The sequence below is a fragment of the Vanessa atalanta genome, chromosome 15 (genome assembly GCF_905147765.1).
Source record: "Vanessa atalanta chromosome 15, ilVanAtal1.2, whole genome shotgun sequence".
NCBI lineage: Eukaryota > Metazoa > Arthropoda > Insecta > Lepidoptera > Nymphalidae > Vanessa > Vanessa atalanta.
In genome coordinates this window covers 3,691,976-3,714,699 of record NC_061885.1, presented here as the reverse complement: position 1 = coordinate 3,714,699, position 22,724 = coordinate 3,691,976, and the positions used below count along the sequence as shown (strand labels likewise).

Here is a 22,724-nt window from a genome sequence, read left to right as displayed (position 1 = left end):
AAAGATAACAAAATTTCAATGAGTAAAGTAAGCATAAGTTTACATGAAGAATGATTAAAAAACATCAAATCTCCAAATGGAATTTACTAAATTAGAGATAATTATTAAATATATCAGTCATAAAATTTCTTGATAAACTTTCTACAAAAGAATGCTTTCCAATTTTAAGTACTGACAATTGCATCATATATTTTAGGGGGAAAAAACGAACGGACTGTAAATGTACCTGGTGGGCAAAAGCGTAAGTTACTCGAAACATGAGATGTTTTTTTTTTTAATGATATAGGTATACGAGCAAATAAGCTACCTGATGTTAAGTGGTCCCCATCACACCATTACAAAGAAGAAATATTAACCATTTCTTACATCGTCAATGCGTCACCAACCTTGGGAACTATGATATTATAGCCAGTGTAACTACAAGCACTTGTGCTTTTGGCTCACTCGCCCTTCAAACCGAAACACAACAATACTGCTGTTTTGTTGGTAGAGTAGGTATATGATTTGTGGGCAGTACCCAGCCAGACAAGCTTGCACAAAGCCCCAGCACAAGTGAATCTGTACATATTTGTGTCAACAAATTACAGTATAATTTCGTGCGGAAGAATATAGTATATCAATGTCGATCCCATACGGCTTAAAGTTTCTACTAAAGATAAATAGTAATAATATGAAGTCGCTTCAATACTTAAATTCTCATTTTCAAAAACCGCATAAAAACGAAACCGTAACCGTGCGAAAGCGACGCGGTTACCTAGTCTCTAATAATAAAGAAGATTACATTGACATAGTAAGAAACAATAGAACTAAGTGTACTATTTTGTTAACCACAAATAGCATGACCACGTAACAAAATCCTCGAAATTGAAACAACAAAACAGTTCGCAAAGCGCATCGGACAGTTGCAACGGCACCGAGGCACAAACCAGGTCACCTAGATCCGAATAGCACTAAGGACTTTATACGTCAGACAGAGCTGAATGAGGCAAACCATATTTGGGCAAAAAAATATATTTTTCAACAATGTGTACTGCATTTACATACCAATGTTACGTTATTATTATTGAATTTAAATATTATGAACTAATGAATACTATTATCATATGAGTATGGAACAGATTTTTTTACTTATTTATATTGAAATAGCCGCTACATAAATAGAGCATACATATTACAAAATTTCGGGTCATGAGTTTAACGATGTGAATAATAATCTATTTTAAAAAAATCTTACAAAGATTTATGGAACGAGACATTCCCGTGAAACTTTCCTCGACAGGCTTTTGCCCAACAACGGGATATTTAATACACAAATGGTGGTAAGTTTTAACAAATACGGCTTTTACAAATACATGCCTCACTTTAATAATTTGACTGTAATGCACTTGTTTAAATATTTAGTATGCAAATGTTGCAGTAGATGTTTAGTTATATAAACATCAAACATAAAGGAATATTAATATAAATTATCAGAGCTTAAATTATGTAAAATAACTTTTCCAAGCATACAGAAAAGAGATGACATATAAGTTATATTTCTAATAAATTAACCGTTAGTGTTAATAATATTATTATTATAAATTGATCCGGATTCTCTTGAGATATTTATCGAGGAATGCTGGAGATTCCACAAATATTCGATCGCTCTTCGGTATTCGAACAATGCTATTTGGTCAATCAGAGAGAACAATAATTATAACAAAAAAACTAATGCAACTACTTTCTGAATAATATTTTTAAAATTTTTTGTTCAGCTTTTCCGTATAGATTGCACCTGACTGAAAAAGAAAAACTTTTCACTATTGAAACAATAAATGAATATCAAAGTAATTTGTAACGCATGAACACTGTTCTGTGTTTGCGTTTGGAGGCTAATGTAACCGTATTACATCGTCCAATTTAGGTGAGCATTTCTCTTCGTCTCATTCACAATAACAACTGTCTCCATAACTTTACATACATAAAAACCACATGTTAAGTAGATCGCCTGCATTATTGTTTCAACAATTTATTTTCAATACTACTCATACATATACTGTTTTATTAATTCTTTTCAAGAGTTGCTTGTTTTCGTTCACCAGAACTCTGAAATATACGGCGTTTCCACCGAGAACGTCGTCGAATATTCTGTCAATCTTAACAAATAACTATTCCTGGCATCTCTAGTCGACGACGTGTTTTGATAAGACTATGGCTGGCTGACGGCGACGAGACTTCAACGCTTCTACTTCATGACAATAAAAGCCGGAGACTTCCCGAAATACATCATGCATTCCTCTAATAAATAAGTAACTTAAATTAATCCGTGATTAATAAATGAAGTTACTATTGTTGACCTGGAGCCGAGATGGCCCAGTGGTTAGAACGCGTGCATCTTAACCGATGATTTCGGGTTCAAACCCAGGCAGGCACCACTGAATTTTCATGTGCTTAATTTGTGTTTATAATTCATCTCGTGCTCGGCGGTGAAGGAAAACATCGTGAGGAAACCTGCATGTGTCTAATTTCAACGAAATTCTGCCACATGTGTATTCCGCCAACCCGCATTGGAGCAGCGTGGTGGAATATGCTCCAAACCTTCTCCTCAAAGGGAGAGGAGGCCTTTAGCCCAGCAGTGGGAAAAATTTACAGGCTGCTAATGCTAATGCTAATGCTAATTGTTGACCTTTATATAGTTTTGAATATCTACAAACGACCAATATCGTCACGGTCATAAAAGGTAAGCCACGACGAATATGTGTATCGATTACGCGACATCTATGAATATTTAGAGGTGCACGTGTTTTTATTATCCATGTTAATGTATATTGCTTTTGCACGGACGGACGCGACCCGGTTTATGGCCTATAAACAAATACCATGCATATCCGATATAATCGAAAACATAACAGAATCACGGCGAAAAGATAAAAGCAATGACCGACACAGAATTCGCCTCACCGATGCGAAAAGAAAAGGTGATTGTACTTATTATTTGATATTTTAAGTAATTAATGTCGGGCTGTATCGTATATTTTCATTGTAATTATTCCATGGCTGGCATTTCCTGTACACGTGGTTTACATCACATAATAAAGCCATCTTAATCCGTGGTAACTTTCACTTAAGTATTAATAAATATAAACATCATCGAAAAAGAAAAGAAAAAATATAGATTAGCATACAGGCCATAAAGATTTCAACATGTTTTAAAAACCATACTCGGCCCTTTAAGTGAGGCTAACGTATCTATGACAATATTTTATCGTGTTTCAAAACAATATACAGAAACCAAATGCAATTTTAAGAGGACATGACACATAGGTGACGTTTAGATTATCAATAAAGAAACTTAAAAAGAAAATAGTTAAGAATATTTCAATACATAGATACTTTATATACTTTCAGTCTATATATAACAATTTTAGTAAAATAATTATAGTTGATTCTACACACACGTGTACAATACACACACACGAACCGAACTATACCGATGGTTTTCTCTCGCAATAAGTCAAGTTAAACAGAGATAAAACGTTTAGTTAAATAGATCGTACAAAGCGTTCGCTAAAACATTAATTACGTCAAGATAATATATAGAGCAAGTGAACTTCTATTACGATAAAGTATTGCAATTTACGGCACCAATAAAAATATATTCCACTCGTATCCTGGTTAAGTAGTAAAAGTTCGGATGAAAAGCGCTGCAGAGCGCTCTCGTGTTCTCGAGGGCATCTTGTATGCGACGAGCGACTGCTCGTTCCGTACAAGTAGGAAAAGGCTAGAAACGTAAGACTTGTTAGGCACTTTCCCCAGTGACCTAATTCAGAAACGGTAAAGTGTTTAACGTTCTTATATTTAGAATCGGTTAATTAAAATAATAGATAACTTATTCTTAAGAGATATCTTCATTGGATTAATTCGAATATAATAATTTTTATATATATTCATAAAAAAAATCCGATAGGTAGTCGACCAATATGACTCATGTTTACAACATGATATGCTTGTTTAGTGTAAAGATTACAATCTGGAATGAATGTAAATTAAACCGCTATAAATATTTATACCAACAAGATTAGTAACAAATTATATACAATAGTTCGTTTCAATATTATAATTAAAACATATTAAACAGAATCAATATAATTAGCCAATACAATTACATCATTTTCAATAGTTCTAAAAAAATACATTAATGATTGATGAACGATTAGTTAATTCGATTATAACCAACATCAAAACATCAGTTTCAACAAAATATTTCAATTTATTTATATATTTAGTTAATACAAGATTGCCTGCATACGTTCGACCGTAGGCTTGAATGAATAAAAAAAAATACAATAAAAAATATGTATTTTAAATATGCGTGTTTGAGTGTGATTGGTCAATAAACATCGAAACAAACTCACTCTTTATTATATCATATAGTAATACAAAATTTAATTAATCAGAAATATGTCCGGGAAGTATAATTATTCGAACACATCGTACTTATATGCGTGTGTGCCGTGTCCAAATAAGATTGAAATAGTTTTAATTCCACAGTCAACCACGTGAATCATATACAATAATCATATATACATGCAATTATGAAAGACGATAATTATAGATAATTATAAAAACAAAAGTTATGTATATAATAGCTATGAGTTTATCGAGTTTCGAATGACAATTTGTCAGAAATGTCGGCAGAGAATGAGGTACGCATGGTTGCTTACAGACATAGTCTATCGTCGATTCAAGCCAATATAATCCTTATAACTATTATGAAAAGTAATAAAAAGAGTGTATATATATCGTGTGGATATTGTCGATAGTTCTTAAGCTGATGTCAATAAGAACTAGAATGCAGATTAAGAGTTCATCACATGCAGTGTGTGATGATGAGCGCGTGCGCGTGAAATGTACATATGTTGACATTGAGCGTTTGTGTACTATTTGTATTGCATTTAGTATTAAACATTAAAAAAAACTTTATTTGGAATACACCAAAACACGAATATATTTGAAAAATATTGCTACAAGATTTATTTATTTCAACATTAAAATTTCGAAATCAAATAAATGTAACCGGATAATGTCATATCAATATTTAATAACATTCGACGATTTTTTTATTAATAAAGAAAATTTATAAAAACTCACCGATATGATAATAACACCGGCATATCAACACTAAGAAGACAATCCAAGATATAACTATGGGACCTTCTTGCACTAACAGAGTCTCCATTGTCACATCGACACGTACAAAACCTCAGAACGGGATGAATTATTTTTTTCAACTAGAAAATAAAACGCAGGCTCCTTTGTTTCCTTGTGCGTGATTATGTGGGTAGACGGGTCGATGTCACTAGCTGACACTAAAGATATGCGCCGACCGCTTGGCACATGCGCGGGAGTTGCGATCCAAGCGTATGAAAACTCGTTCAATTACCCGTCTTGCAAAAAAAAAAAAACGTTGAAAAATAAAACGGTAAAATGCTTTCGTGTCTTTTATTTTTTTTCTTACGTGTGTCTACAGATTAAAATGTATTAATTCACACGTTAACATTTACACCGCTTTACTGTTAAAGATATATATCTATTGACAATTACGTCCGATTAATAAATGACATAGATTTTATTATCAGTTATTATTAATTAAGTACGATTATTGTAATTAAATTTTCCTTATCCGAGGTCCCGATAAAATCTCTAATCAGATAAGCGCGCGCAACGAACCCGAATCGTAGACTGACATGCTCCGGCGCACGCGTCCTAACATCTGTCGGAATATACTTGAATGATAACGAAAATAAAACCGCCTCCCAAGGGGCAAATTAAACAAAAAACCAATCATGGAAGCGAAGAAAGCTTAACTGCGTCAATTTGATTGATATTTAAGACAGTTTAGGTGTCGACGAACTGATATATAAACAATACGACGCAAGCAACTGTTGTATTATTATATATGTATATATACGATATATACATATATATGTCGATGTTGTAGATACGAAAATATCATTCCATTTAAACAATACATTTTAAATTCGATTGGCAACATATTAGGTGGAATATCAAACAACATATTTAGAATTCATTTAATGACATTATCTGTTGATATAATCATTACATAGTATAAAACAAAGTCGCTTACCGCTGTCGGTCCCTATGTATGTTTCGATATTTAAAATTATAAAACGGATTTTGATGCGGTTATACATACATTATTTATAATTATATGTTCGTCGCTTCATTCGAAGATACAATTAACTAAGTAGTCCTTTTAACTCACAGGCATTGTCCGCACGTTTAGAGAATCGATTCATAATCGACCTCTTTTTATTTTTATTTTTTATAGCTTATTTTTTCATGTCGTACTGTCACTTGTCACATCATTCTTTTTCCGAGCGAGGCAACGTTCGCACGGGCCTAGGAAATTTATAAAAAAAATCATCATGACAAAACGAAGAAATGAGGAAAAGATTAGTCGTTATCGGCGCAAGCTCCGAAAACTTCAAGAAAAACAACGCAAACGTAATCGGATCGTCTACTCAACATCAGACTCCGATCAATCCGGTTAGTATTTTTTTTTGAAGCCATTATCCATTGATATCAGTAATTAAAATACTAGACGATCACGCCTAGAGGGTGACCGTGTGTCATCACAAAGGCAATTTTGAATCCCTTGAGGTTAACCGTGAGTTAACACGTGGGTTTTTAGTGATTGTCAAAAAATCCTACTAAGTCGAGTATGCATTCTCAATACTATTGGGTTAAGTATATAATGCCGGGAGGTGGATCGTGTATCCTCACGAAGGCAATTTTCTTTTTATATACTTCATATAACCCATGTGATGCTGGGAGGTGGATCGTGTATCCTCACGAAGGCAAATTCTTTTTATATACTTTATATAACCCATGTGATGCTGGGAGGTGGATCGTGTATCCTCACGAAAGCAATTTATTGTTATACAAATAATATCTATCTGCGATATAATGTCAGAGGTGGATCGTGTATCCTCACAAAGGCAATTTCTTTGTATATACTTTATACAACCCATGTGATGCTGGGAGGTGGATTGTGTATCCTCACGAAAGCAATTTATTGTTACATAACTAATACTACCTGCCATATAATGCCAGAGTTAGATCGGGTATCCTCATGATGAGAATTTTTATGCTCACACTCTGGTATAGAATTCGAATTATTTTTATAAATCGATTAAAGTTCTTTGGCTTCCCTCAATAATATTTCTCTTTGTCTGATTTTTTCAGACAACGATTATGGCGAGCTTACACGAGAATCACAACACAACAGTGATAGAGAGAATTACTTAGAGGAAAATGTCGCGGGTAGTGAAGAGTTAACTTCGTTGCCAGTCCCGGAATCGGCTCCGGAGCTGGATCCGGATATTCTTTGCGCCCTGGGCGAGATTGCTGAAGAACCTCTCAAATTCGGGCCAAGCATTCATGAAAAGCTTTCGAAACTTTGGTTGCCTATTTTAAAAAAGGGTCTTAATAAAGATACCAAAGGAAAACTTATGAAAGAATACACGATACCTGAAAACTGTTCGTTACTACAGGCACCAACATTAAATCCGGAAATTTTGGCTGCCATAGCTGAAACTACCCGTAACCGGGATAAAAAGGTAGAAGCGGTTCAGCAACAATTAGGCATAGGTATAGCTGCACTTAACAAAGGCTTAGAATTACTATTAGATGAAGGCAAAGATAGGCTTCAAGCCATAAAATTTCTAAGCGATAGTTGTCGCATATTATGTTATTTACATCACACCGAGACCGAGGCAAGAAAAAAACTTATTGCACCAGGCTTAAACAAGGCCTTTTTAAATATAATGCCAGATATGGATCGCGACGACATGCTTTTTGGAAATAAACTTTACGAAAAAATTAAAGTATCAAAAGCGATTGAAAAGCAGGGATTCCTAATAAAGAAGCCTCCTACAAACTTGAAATCTTTGTCTACGTCCTTACCTGTCAATCATCAAGCATCGACAAGTCGCTCACGTCCCCAGGGAAACTGGAAAGCCCCCCCTCGTTTTTCATCGAACAGGGGGGGGCGAGAAGGACAGAGAGGCCGAGGTGTTTTATTGAGTCGGAAATACCAACCAACGGGCCCTGCACAACAGAAGCCGCCTACGCAGGGCAAGCAACCACGTGCGATAGCTCAACAATAAAGGTACATGCAGGAAGAATACAACTCTTTTATAGTTGTTGGGTTCACGTTTCTAATAATATAGAAATACTCAAATGGGTCTCAGATGGTTATGCTATTCCATTTTGGAAATATCCTAAGCAAGTTTCAACTCCAAGGAACTTGCTTGCTGGTACTGATCGGGACGATATGTTAGTATCGATTAATAAATTACTTGACCTAGGCGCTATATCTCCATGTAATAGATCTAAAAATGATTTTTGTTCTAGTATATTTTTAGCTCCTAAACCTAATGGATCAAAGAGATTTATTCTTAACCTTAAATCATTAAATAAATTTATTCATACCACACATTTTAAAATGGAAGACTACAGAACTGCAGCTAAATTAGTTCCAAAAGATGGCTTCATGGCAAATATAGATTTAAAAGAGGCATATCTATTAGTACCTATACAAAAATCACACCGTAGATATCTACGTTTTGAATTTGATGGTATTCCATACGAATTTAATGCCATGCCTTATGGTTTGTCAGTAGCGCCTAGAGTTTTCACAAAGTTAATGAAAGAAGTCATGAACTATTTACGTAACAAGGGTTATAAATCAGTTATATATATTGATGATATATTATGCATAGGAAATACGTCCGTAGAATGCCAAGACAACGTCAACAAAACTCTTGAGTTGCTTCAATGTCTTGGTTTTGTAATCAATTTTGATAATTATTAAGTTTACCAGATGAAAAACGTCATAGAATTTTGTTTTTAATTAATAAATTCATTTTATTGCCAAAATGTTCTATCAGAGAATTATCACAGTTTATCGGAGTTCTTACTGCTGCTTGTCCAGCAGTCAAATATGGTTGGTTATATACCAGAACCCTCGAACGTCAGAAATTTTTAGCACTAAAAATAAATGTAAATTTTGAGGCAAAAATTAAACTAACTGACATTATTTTACGTGACTTATATTGGTGGAAACAAAACATATTATCAACTAAAAAATCCTTAAGATGTGATACGAATTTTGAGTTGGAAATATTTACTGACGCTTCTAAAACCGGTTGGGGAGTTTTTTGCAACGGGAAACGAGCAAATGGAAGATGGAAAGTTGAGGAATCATCCTTCCACATTAACCGTTTAGAACTATTAGCCGTTTTTCTAGGATTGAAATGTTTTGCTAGCTCACATTCTAATTGTTCAATATTGGTACGGGTAGATAATACAACAGCCTTATGCTATATAAATCGCATGGGAGGGATTCGGTTTCCTCATTTAAATGACTTGGCTAAAGAAATTTGGCAATGGTGCGAATTGCGTGAGATCTCTTTATTTGCATCATATATTAATACTCACGAAAATATTGAAGCTGACCAAGAATCACGAAAACCTAACGTGGATATAGAATGGGAACTATCTGGCTGGGCATTCCAAAAGATAATTCATATCCTTGGTGAACCGCAAATTGATCTATTTGCATCCCGTATCAATGCAAAATGTCGCCAATATATTTCTTGGAAACCAGACCCCGATGCAATGACAGTCGACGCGTTCACAATCAGCTGGTATCCAAATTTTTTCTATGCATTTCCACCGTTTACTCTTATTCTTAAATGCTTGAGAAAAGTTATAACGGACAAAGCTATGGGTATTCTGGTATTTCCGTATTGGCCTGGACAAGCTTGGTTTCCCCTTCTAAAAAGAATGATCATATCAGATATTATGATTTTCGAACCCAGTAAAGATCTTTTATGTTCAAATTTCAGTTCGTGCCACCGACTCCACCGCAGCCTTTCCCTGGGGGCCGCGACGCTCTCAGGGAAGCATTTAATAGATTAGGAACCCCCGAAATAGCATTAGACTTAATGGTAGCCTCAATTTCAGATAATACAATGAAACAATATTCAGTCACTTATAAATTGTGGTGGTCATTTTGCTCAAAAAATTCGGTTAGTATTTTTGCAGCACCACTGTCAGCAGTAATATCATTTTTAGTTAAAATGTTTAACGAGGGTGCATCATATGGTACCATTAATAATCATCGATCTGCCCTATCATTACTTCTCGGAAATAATGTCAGATCTGACGAGCGTATTAAACGTTTATTAAAAGCAATTTATAGACAAAAGCCATCTCGGCCTAAATACACCACAACATGGGATCCAAAGCTGGTACTCGACACTGTCTCCACTTGGTACCCTAATAATGACCTAGATTTAGCCAAACTAACAAAAAAATTGACAATCTTATTAGCCGTATGTACTTCTCACCGAGTCCAAACGTTATCACTTATCAAAGTGGCCAATATCAATAAGACTCCCTCTGGTATAAAGATCACAATATCTGATATAATAAAGACATCAGCAACTAATCGTGACCAGCCTGTACTATTTTTACCTTTTTTTTATGGACAACCCAAGCATATGCCCTGCAAAAACATTGGAGGATTACCTTCAAGTAACATCAGAGTTGCGGTCTGAAGACACAGATAGACTGTTATTGAGCTGTAAGAAACCTCACAAAACAGTATCTTCTCAAACAATAAGTAGGTGGATCAAGCAGACTCTAGCGGAGAGTGGCATTGACGTATCTGTGTTCAGTGCACACAGTACTCGTCACGCCTCCACCTCGGCAGCAGCATCAGCAGGAGTCTGCATTGACACTATTAGAAAGACAGCGGGCTGGACTAGATCATCATTGTCGTTTGCTCGGTTTTATAACCGACCCCTTACGAATGATGGAACATTCGCACGTTCCGTTTGTGGAATTGATAATGGTTAATAATTATATTAATATAATACATATGTATAATTTAAAATGATAATTTTGTTAATTCAAATAAATAAAATCCATATATGTGTGAAGAATAAAAGTTTTTATTTGTTATATGAATATTTTATTGAAATGGCTACATAAAACATTATTCATAATAACCATCTCTGAACAACTACTTAGTTAATTGTATCTTCGAATGAAGCGACGAACATATAATATGTGATCAAATGAACTTCTTGAAGTGAAGTTCGATCATTATTATATGAGTCGCTTCATTCGAAGATACAATGTTCCCACCCACCCGCGGCCAGACTAAAAACTTTTTATTGTAAATCTCTAAACAAGAATGATGTGACAAGTGACAGTACGACATGAAAAAATAAGCTATAAAAAATAAAAATAAAAAGAGGTCGATTATGAATCGATTCTCTAAACGTGCGGACAATGCCTGTGAGTTAAAAGGACTACTTAGTTAATTGTATCTTCGAATGAAGCGACTCATATAATAATGATCGAACTTCACTTCAAGAAGTTCATTTGATCACATATAATAGTTACATCTGCACTCAAAGTGAATGACATAAAATTGTTCTTTCATTTCATTAATTAGATACCAAATCTAATAATATCTTAAGGGTCATAACATAATCCTTTGAATAGATATTCATTTTCTATTTAAGCATTATCATGCAGGCATAATATGCGAAGGATACACAGTTTCAGTATGATTAACACTAGTTTTCTCTTACTAAATAATGTCGAAATTAGCTTAATAAACGAAATTTAATCTGTTTTAAAATATGATTACTCAATAATTACTTTTAATGTGATTTTAAACTATATATTATCAGTAATAGAATTGAAATTGCAGTTTAATTTGAATCTAACCTTTCTCGTGACCCAGACAATGTTTCATGGACGCTGTTTTTGTATTCATTCATAAAAAGGAAATTGAATTTACCTTCTGTTTTTTTTTCTCTTTATCATTATCAACTGTATAATAATATTTATTTAAACTAGTTAATTTATTACAAGAAATATCACCATCACCATTCTGTTATTCACCATTTTGGTTTTGGTGCCCCTCAAATAAACATAAACATTAAGATATATGTATATATAAAAGCGAAATACCACTGATTAATCAGGAAATCCCAGACACTATAACACCTACAAACTTGGAAATTTAGCAGGTAGGTTCCTTATAGAAACTCTACCCCTAAGGGGGTAAAATTAACTTAACAAAACTGTGTGAACTTAAGAAGTAAAAATGTATTTATTACGTCACAAATCGAGTTATAGAGAAATCTACAAGTTCGAGTCAATTCTATGGATAGTATCTTATTCAGTAGTAGTTCAACATAATATTTTACAACATTCACACAAATAAATACTATAAACAAAGAATATTTCTTAAAAATATAATAAAATACTTGGATTATATGTGACGTTATATAACGGAGAATGTGTATTGCACAGTAAGCAATGTGGCACGTCCCAATTTGTCAGACTTTACAGAAATTCATTCTCAACATAACTGTTAAACATAGCTTCATAAATAAGTAAATATTTACGTAATTAAGCTTACAAAGGTATGGTAAGTATGTTTCCATACTTGAAAGTGACAGAGAAGTGGTATTTTCCAACCACATATATCTCAGAACTTACTATATTATAAATATAGGTGATTCGTTAAGTTAACATAATATTTTACTATTTTACCCAATGACCTTGTTATTATATTATAAAATCTATCGTTACGTTATTTAACGAGTAACGTTTTACGTGTTTCGGTCATTCGGTTTCAGCTGTCAACGTTATTTGATCAAAATTGCAATATGTAGTTCAGTGGAGCCAGTGGTAAATATACTCCAACGAAAGGCTTTAACAAAACAATACAAATATTATCCCGCCCTTACACTTGGAAGCGTGTGAACAATGCTTAGCTTTTTTAAGTTCGTATGGAACATTGAAACAGTTCCCTTTGAAGCAGTTTTATTTGAAGTTGACAAAAAACAATTTGCTTCAGAAAGTTTCTTAAAGAAATACGTAACATTAAATTCTTTAGTTGATAGCTAATACGTATGGTTATGTTATATCTAGCAATACTAATAAGACGTAAGACACTGTTTTAAGACGGGTTTTTAAGCCTTATAATAAACAAGGGGATATAATATAAGGGGATATTAATCATATACAATTTCTAATCGGCTCGTTTATTAATTTTAGATTATATATGTAGTTACATAATTATTGATAACATATTTTATGGAGTCCGCAAAAATTACAATTAATATTTCTGAAGCAGGATAGACTATTACACATATATCATTAAACATTCCAACCTCGCATTAGTGCCAGGTTATTCTGAGCAGAACAGAGCCTTAGGGAAATCTAATTCCGCAAGAATTTATATTACCTAATTGTAAGTGATAAATATCTATTACATTCTATTACGTAAGGATCCAGTGACTTCGCGTGAAAAACTATATACATATACAAAGTTTATTAACGTGTGAGATTGATCATTACTTTTACATGTATTAATTATTGTATTTATCCTAACTTACAAATATGTGTAACTCAAATATTTCAAATAAATTTTAGATTTCCACTCCGATTGGGCTGAAAATCACAACGATTTCCACACAATTTAACACGATTTTGCTAGTGGTGACAAAACAATCTACTACTTAATCTGAACGTTTATGCAAAAATAAAAATAAACTATTTATATTATTTATATATTACACTCATATAAATTACTACTACTAAATTATTACTACTAATTTCTGATTTTCCATAACACAAGCAAGTGCTTTAGCTACTTACATTGGGATCAGAGTAATGTATGTGATGTTGTCCAATATTTCTTTATTTAATTTATAAAACACAAAATTGCAACATCCGTTTTACCCCCTCAGGGGTGGAGTTTCGTAAAGTCCGTACTTAACCACACCATGTACGGAAATTACCAAATTTAAAGTTATATGAATGTTAAAGTTTCTAAGATTTCGCGATTAATAGTTGATTGGTATTCGCTTTTATATATATAGACTATTCTTACTTCTATTCAAGGCTAAATTTCTCTCAATGTATCATTATGTATTTATCGTTGATTATATATAAATCAAACACCGTTGTCGTAGAACTAGCTTTACTTTAACTTTCACTATACAGCGTTCTAATTTAAGCTTTAATGTTAGCAATAATAGATGGGATATACACTCACAGGATATTCGTTGCTAACTGTACGTCCTGTCACCATTAATAAAATCAAATACGACAAAATAGTTTTCCTTAAAAAATGCCTTTACATATATAATAGCAAATTCAATACATCGTAAAATTAAATAAGTCAAATGTCAACCAATGAATGTAAATATTAGGTACTGGTGGCTATTCGATAACAGCCTGAGTTTAGTTGAGAACTAGCGGCTGAAACTCTACTTACACCATTTTGAACACTCACTTGTTAATTTAGACCGAAGCTAGCGTGTTGCACCTGTCCCTAATGCACAGATATTAACGCGAAAATGTGTTTAAAGATCCGCTATTAATAACCATTTTTTTTTCGAAAAGAACATTAATCTCAATGATTACGATCACCGCAAACAGTTCAAATTAACAGCACAATGCTGTAGGCGTTGTTTGATATGTTGATAAAACACTTACTAAAAATACTCTTACGTTTTAGAGCGCATTTATTTACATCCCAGTTCCGATTTTAAGACTTCACACATAAATATAAATCTATATGTATGTAATCATTCTGAAAGTAGAATATCTCGATTTCCAGGGGGATTTGATTGAAAAAGAAAATTGAGGGTACAAGAAATGTCAATAAGGAAACGCGAGAGTTTATTATATTTAGGTACCGTATACAATATTTTAGTTTTCCTTAAATATATCAATCTGACACAGGTAGTAGGTAAGCATATATAAAACCTACAGTTTTTTAGAATTCTTATGTTCCGATTTGAAGGGACGTAACATCTTAGTTCCCAAGGTTGGTGTCGCATTGGCTTTCTAAAGAATAGTTAATATTTCTTACTGTGCCAATGTCTATGGGCGGTGATGACCACTTATCATCATGTGGCTCATTGGCTTGACATCAAACTGCTCAACAGACAAAAAAAAACATTACTAAAGAAGAAAAGCGTCAGTGGGAACCACGAAACGGACTCTAGGTCATGGTGTGAACTTGACATAGACAAACAGCTTATGTATTATTTGTTTAAAGAGTAGTAGTAATGCCCCAAATTAAATAAGGAATTAGCAATATTTATATTTAGCCCCCCCCCCTCTTTTTTTTAAGGCTAAGGTATAACACGAGTGGTGTTAGGTTAGATAATAGCCCAAGGGTTCAGGATCGATCCTGCGACTTTTTACACCGCTAGACGGCCCGTAAGCCATTAACGCTATTGACGCTTAGAATATAATATTTAGTTAATATTTAATTATACCAAGTATTTGAACAAACTATTATAGCATTACCCGAAACAATTCAGTTATTTGTATTCATTAAGTATTATTATATAACAGACCGTCGACCCTTTCGCAGTGGACTACAAGTAAACTGAGTAAAAAAGTAAATTTATGGCGAATGGACGAAACACAATTATTATTTACTTAACGAAACTTTTACCCTTTATACATCAATCATTAAACAAAGTGTATAATTACCCATGGGTAATATAATAAATAAACTAACCAATTATGATAAATATTTATTGTAAAGCGAGAATTCAACTCGTTAAACTTATTGTAAAAAAGAAAAAAAAAATCTAATGCATTTACAACTCATTCCATAATTAAAATATTTAATCAAGACGTTCCGACTTTTAATAACAAAAACATTAATTGAAATCAAATATTTGCGATTAATTAATTTCAGCGAAAACGTAACGATGGATTCTAAAAATCCACTCTTCATTATTTCTCTAACGAAGTTTATATTAAAAAGAAAATGAGAAAATAATATAAGAAAGGTCAGGACTGCATCCCAGCGGCCTTGTGAAAGTTGCAATAGAGGATAACTTCCTCGGGAACCAACATACTCTGACCTCCATCTTAGTTTTATTAACTTTCATGCAACGGCAAACAAAATAAACAGAGTTTCAGAATTCGCGGAATAAAAATGAAAATGAAACGTAAAATACAGTAATTTAAATTCAGTAATGCTACGGCCATATTTTCGCGCAAATAATCGTGTCGCGTTGTCGCACTTAAACTTTTTGTTCTATCTATAACCTACAACAATCACGAAAAGAGTAAAGACATAAAAACAAACAAACATAAATTCGCCTATAAATAATATAATTCCATGCGAAATCAAAGGTTTGTTTATATCCTTTGATTGGAAAAGGCTATACAAAGTAAAGCACCGGCCACGTTAAAAAAAAATCGCATAATAACGACGAATTCATGCGAACTAAACGCGGTAAAAAAAATGGAAGACGTGACGTGCACGCCGCTAGACGTTTCCCTATAAGCACGCGAAGTTTAGCTAACCGCACGAGCCTTGTCAAGCCTACCGTCAGGCACGCAAGGGAATTAGCGTTCACAATTCGTCATAAATTGCTAGTACAGACGTGTTGCGAATATGTGGCCACAGCATGAACATGCCTTTGGCGAATTTATCAATGAATCATTCATAAGAAACAAAGTCTAAATGATATTCAGAAGGTCTCGACTCGAATCGACGATAAATGTAAACATTAGTTATCGTATGTAACAAAAGCATTTCATTCAAGTTTAAAACGATTAATTTAAGGACAACTCGATTATGCCGTTTAATTTCAATGGCATGGAATAGTGTTATCTGTTCCGACTAGACAGTCATCAAATAATTACTACTAGTACAATTTATTATTGAATTCGTCAAAAATGAATACATGCTGAGTTTCTTGCTGTTTCTTCCCATTTCTTTCTCAAATGCTTGTCATAGACGACCTAGGCAGTGGTTTGGGTTGTAAATAGTAAGTAGTCGCCACCGTCCATAGACATTGGCGCCGTAAGAAATACCTATTAACCATTCATTACATTATTACACCAATCCGCCAATAACACACTACTGCTAAGTATTGCTATTTGCCGGTACAATATCTGGGTCGTATCGATAATAGGAGTGGGTCGTACCTACCCAGACGGGCTTGCACAGTGCACATATACAACTCGATTAATATATTTAAGAAGAATACGTTAATACACTTAATCCGTTGACATTTATACGAGAAGGTAATTATGATTTTAAGGATGTTTAAAAAATAAGAGCTTTAAATATCACCACTGCATCGCAATTGCCTTTTCTCCTTTAAGGTGAAAGATTACTTTTACTTTTGCCAATTTCTCCATACCTTGATGATAAATCGTATTCAAATATACATATATATCAATTATAGTTTTATTGAGAAAATTGCATGATATTTAGAAAACCCGGCTACTTCCAGCCATTTTCGAAACAAGTTCACTTATCGCCAGCATGTCATTGTGCACAAGACAATAGCTCGATAAAATAAGTTATATAAAGTTACTGCGCATGTTACAAACATCCTTGCCCTATATACCACCTGAGGCTGCAAGTCTCGATATTTTAGTATGACCCTCAGAACACTGGCTTAATAATGCATACCTCCTGTGTGCTTCGAACGCTGCACGATTCTACTCTCCTAGTACCCACGGCTGTTTTACCTAGTTTTTAAATGGAACGTTTAAATAATAAAAACCTTATACGTGAACGATAAAGCACGTCCCTGTTGAACGTTAAAGAGTTTTTCGTAATATAACTTGTGCATCTACGATAATAGTCCCAGTAGTTCAACTTTATATTTAATTCACAGCTTCGTTTCTTATCAGTTGGGACTACTTAAATGTATTAGTTATTGCCTCAAATGGAGCATGATTAAGTATTTTTTTTAAAACTTATCTTAGATGGTGATAAAAACAAATATGTTTTAACCCTAAAGCAAATATTGTATTTTAGTAGAAGTTAAGAAAAAAGTTTCCTTTTAAATATATTAGACCTGCTGGCTGGACCTCTAATCTCTTTTCAAAACTCTTAATTTGTTTGCGATACAAGACCAATCCAGGTAGGGTCTTGTTGTAATGTTTGAATAATATAAAAAAAATGCTGACTTAAATCTCAATCGATTTCATAAAAAAATAAAATTTAAATCATAAACCTTACTCCTGTACTAGAAGAAATATCCAATTTGCTGGCTGAAAGAATTGCTATCCTTTTTAAGCTCAAAAAAGGGAAAGAGACAGCAATAGTTTTAGATTTATCAAATTCATTTAGAGTATATAAACTACATAATCAGTATGACAATATGAAGTTATTTTCGTATATGCAAGTTACATAAAATATTAAAAATATCTTCGCGTGTCAAGAAATGTTTTGTCACAGAACTTGTTACGATAAGTAAGTACATAAAGGAAAGGCGTAACGTGTTTCAGAAATAAGACGGAGCTATTCGCAGCAAAATATTCAAGACGTGTTTTTTCTTTAGTAGATACATATTTTATATGTCATGTACTTTACCGTTTCAAAGATATTTTTATCATTTCTTTTCACCTTTGAAGAAATTTAAATAATTATTTTTGATTAATGAATTATGTTTCAGTACACACACACATATATAAACGAAAACACACACAGAGAAATACGCACTTACGCACGCAAAAATGTACAGACGTTGCTCGGACACAATTCATCTTTAGGTTTTCATTACCGTATTTAAAATTATAATTACCGTGTAAAATATATAAAGGGTCATAAAAAGAAAACAGCCCAGGTAAAATACATTTTTAACTTTGACTTTTGACCTTTAAGCCGAAAATGTTATAGGTAATGAAAAATACTTTTCAATTTTTAAATTCTACACTAAAGAATATTATTTTTACTCTGTTAATAATTTTACAGTATCTTTCGTGTAATTAAATGTAATAATATGATTTTATTTTAAAGGTTTCAGCAATTACCTATATATAATTAATTTAAAGTCAGATAATATTAAAAGTTGAGATAATATTTACATATGTCGTTTTGGATCTAAGTTATGTAATATTTTTATATTACCTACTTAACCAAAAAGGATGTCTTACGTTTTTCTTCTTTGTTATAATAATACCTACCGCATTGTCAACACGCAATCGGTTCGATAATCGTTATATTATTTATTATTATGAAGTGTTGATCTTAGTGTAATGTAATCTAACAGAAATGTAATATTGATCTAAATAAATAGTTGGCGACTTACCGTCTGAGTCGATCGTTGGCGGCGCACGCGCTTCGATAGAACGTTTCGGCGTGCTTGTTATTCGAGGTTGCGCGCGGCGACATGGCGGCGTGCATTCTGGTGCCTTTGCACGCTGGCAACAAAATAACTAATTTAAAAAAATATATTAATTTTCACAAATATCTAGATATAACATAATAGTAAGTTATAACATAATATACGAATAAAAATAAATTAATTTTAGAATTATTTGTTTATTTTTCAAAGAAATCTTAAGATTTTCATTAAAGTGATAACGATCTCACAGTGATCTTATACAAAAAACCTACTCACCTGCTTAACTTTGCTCTCCTTAAAGTATATTCTCATTTTGTTTTTAGATAAAACTCATGAATTTTATGATAATTTTTGCATAAGATTCAAGAATTCCTCGTAGTTACTTTATTGTTGGGCCTACATTACAGTAATAAATGTCATAATTAATTAAAATTAACTATTTAGTAACTTCATCCATATTTTTTCTGACGAATGTTTCAAAAGGACAACTTAATAACAGGAAAATTAATAAATAGTAGAGATATTTGGCTCAATACAAAAGAAACCTTTTTGGAAATGCAATAATTCCAACAATTTATAATTCCTAAAGAGCATACTAGAAAACGATATAGACGAAATTACGAAACTAGAAACAATTACCACAAATGTAATTCGAGACTAATATCAAATAACTAAGAAGCAGGTACGAGTTCTCATTGCGAAATATAAAGCTAGGTTCGAACGACTCAGACAGCGTCCTTCGCAGACTAGAATGTCGATCTAGATAAACTCAGTACACCGCCCACAATGCAAACTCGTCACGCAAAACTATCAAATTAATAGCCGGTGTCCCTACAAATTCATAACCGGTTGAAAATTCTATTACCGGGATTAGGGTTACCAAGGTTTATGATGGTCAAGTTAAGCTTCTCACGGTCGTGTCCGGATAAATATTATAGTTACGGCTCTACTTTTAGTAAGATTTTTTGTTAATATATTCCACAGATTATAACCGAGTTGCAGCGATTCAGAGCAAGTCTATCCCGAATATTAAAAGAGTTATGTCCAACTTTAAAAATTATATACTCTTATTTGTTTTTACCAAGTAAGTCTAGCTTTATAAAAGTGTCTTTGGAGCAAAATATCTAGGGTAATTGATTGCGGAGTCCGGCTTTTGTTTCTCAGAGCGTGGTTACCCTAATCAGGATAGCATAAGATGCTAAAACGTTCCATATTTCAATTTCCTCGATACGTAAGTAATTTCATCTATTGACGTGATAGCTTTTAAAGTGAAACTCGTTTTATCAGTTAACGAGAGCTGTCGGTGCTCGTTATAAATATTGGAATCTATTTAGACACGCAGTTTCTCTGCGATGGTATCGGCAATGCAGAGCGTGATACATCAGCCGTTTCTAGGATAATCATAGTTTTGTAACAAATGCAGCAAATTTTATTGAACAATAACATTAAAAATTAAATGAGTAATTTAAATGTTTACTAATAATTAGTTATTAATTGTATTTATAATTAAACTATCATTCCTTTGAAATTTATTTTCATGTTATTATTAATTTTTTTTAAATAATTTACTTTTTATCTATGTTTTGATTATCAGATAATTAAGTAACACGTAGTTATACCTTCCGCTAGTTATGAGTAATGAATAAAAAAAATCGCTTTGCAAATACCACTTGCTTACTTACTTCACTAACAACTTTGAATTTTGTATGCGTCATCTTGAATAATATAAATTTAGATAACTTAACATCGTAATCTAACTGTGAACAAACCTATAAGATTTGATAGCTAAAGATTTATCTGACGCTTAATAAATTCGCATGAGAAAACTACGTTAACTGAAACATCGACATTATATAAACGAAATAATGAAAGATATTACGTCAGATATTTATAAACATTTTCCTATTTTTATGTCTTTATTTGAACATATAAAACTCTGTCTGTACATACTACACAATTATATAGGATAGTCCAGCGCATAAAAAGCATCAATTTTAACCTAAGAGTGCTGCTTGGCGTATTTCAGCGTAAGGGTGGTATGTTGAAATACGCCAAGCGGCACTCAATTTTCATATGCTTAATTTGTGCTTATAATGCATTTTATGCTGGAAAAAAATGCCTTCAGGAAACATGCATGTTTCGAATGAAAATTTCTCACATGTACAACCACCAAACCGAGTTGAGCAACGTGCTGGAATAAATGTCAAACAGACTTTCTCCTCAAAGGAGACGAATGATCCCTGCAGTTGGACATATAAAGAGTACTAGTTTACTTAACAACTTCATATTATAAGCCGTTTTTTTAAACTATAATAGAACAATTGGATAAATTAAAAGAACATATTTTTTTTTATTCAATTAGAAATGCCTGCTAACTATTTTGTTACTTTTTTTCCGATACTTTTTATTTGTGCATTTATATAAACTAAAATTGAAGCCAGACTACTCGAGGAAAGATTAAAATCTCCATTCGTACTATTAGTACATATTGAATTAAAAAAAACCACATATATAAAATAAATAAGATACGCTTGCAGTGATATCCTGTCGCGACTTCAAGCACCAGGGTACCATGAGTTATTAACATTAACAGTTCGCCTTATAAGGACCGATCGCATAAACGAGGTTACCCCCACACTGCGCTTATTACCAACTCACTATAGAAGATTAATTAATACCAATTCAATAACAGGCGACCTTATGAACAACTATTTTTCACAACTATGGTGTATGTAAGCTAGCATTGAAAACAAAAAAAAGTAAAGTGACGGCCTGCTAATGTCCCACGACAGGGCCACGTTTTGGAGCATATTCCACAATATGATACGAATTGGTGGATACACATGTGCCTTTTATTCAACATAAGCCGGTTTCCCACGATGTTTTCCTTCAACACCGAGCACGAGGTCATATATAAACCAAAACTAAGCAAATAAAGATTGACTAGTTCTTGCCCGGCTTTGTACCTACAATGTTCAATCAAGGTTCACGTGTTCTAAACACTGAACCATTTCGCGTCTTGTGATATGAAGTTGAACTGTTGATAATGTTAACATGTGAATTGACGTGACGACCAAACGGAAGTTCTGTACATGTATACAGAAATGATTTCACTGATTAACTGCAGTTAATGTACAACACTTGTACTTTCATAAAACACAATACGTCTACCAAAATCACATAATCGCTTATAAAGAAACATGCATCTATCGATTCTTAAAAAATATGAGATTTATATAGATACTACTAGAGTCCGTCCACGGCTTCGTTTGCGTGAGCAGTATAAAAAGCGAACTACATATCTGATATTTCAGATCACAATTAATCTCTAAGCTAAATTTCATCCAGATCGATCCAGCCGTTCTGGAGTTATTGAGTAACAAACACCCATCTGTTAAAACAAACAAACAAACTTTCCCATCTATAAGATTAAGATAGTAAATTATTGTAATTCAGTTTATGACGTCACTTCTAAGCAAGAATATAACTTTCACCATATAATAA

At 33.1% G+C, this 22,724-nt stretch overlaps 1 protein-coding gene across 4 annotated transcripts in view; it reads right to left on the bottom strand.

The window, feature by feature from the left end:
• LOC125069572 (supervillin-like) overlaps window positions 1–22,724 on the bottom strand; it is a 187,133-nt gene that overhangs the window by 133,286 nt on the left and 31,123 nt on the right. For 3 of the 4 annotated variants that reach the window (XM_047679098.1, XM_047679100.1, XM_047679099.1), the window contains exon 4: window positions 19,185–19,296. In XM_047679098.1, the coding sequence (XP_047535054.1) occupies window positions 19,185–19,296 (112 nt within the window). Of the gene's footprint in view, window positions 1–5,130; window positions 5,265–19,184; window positions 19,297–22,724 lie in introns of those variants that run through there. The other variant, XM_047679101.1, reaches the window with a different exon arrangement.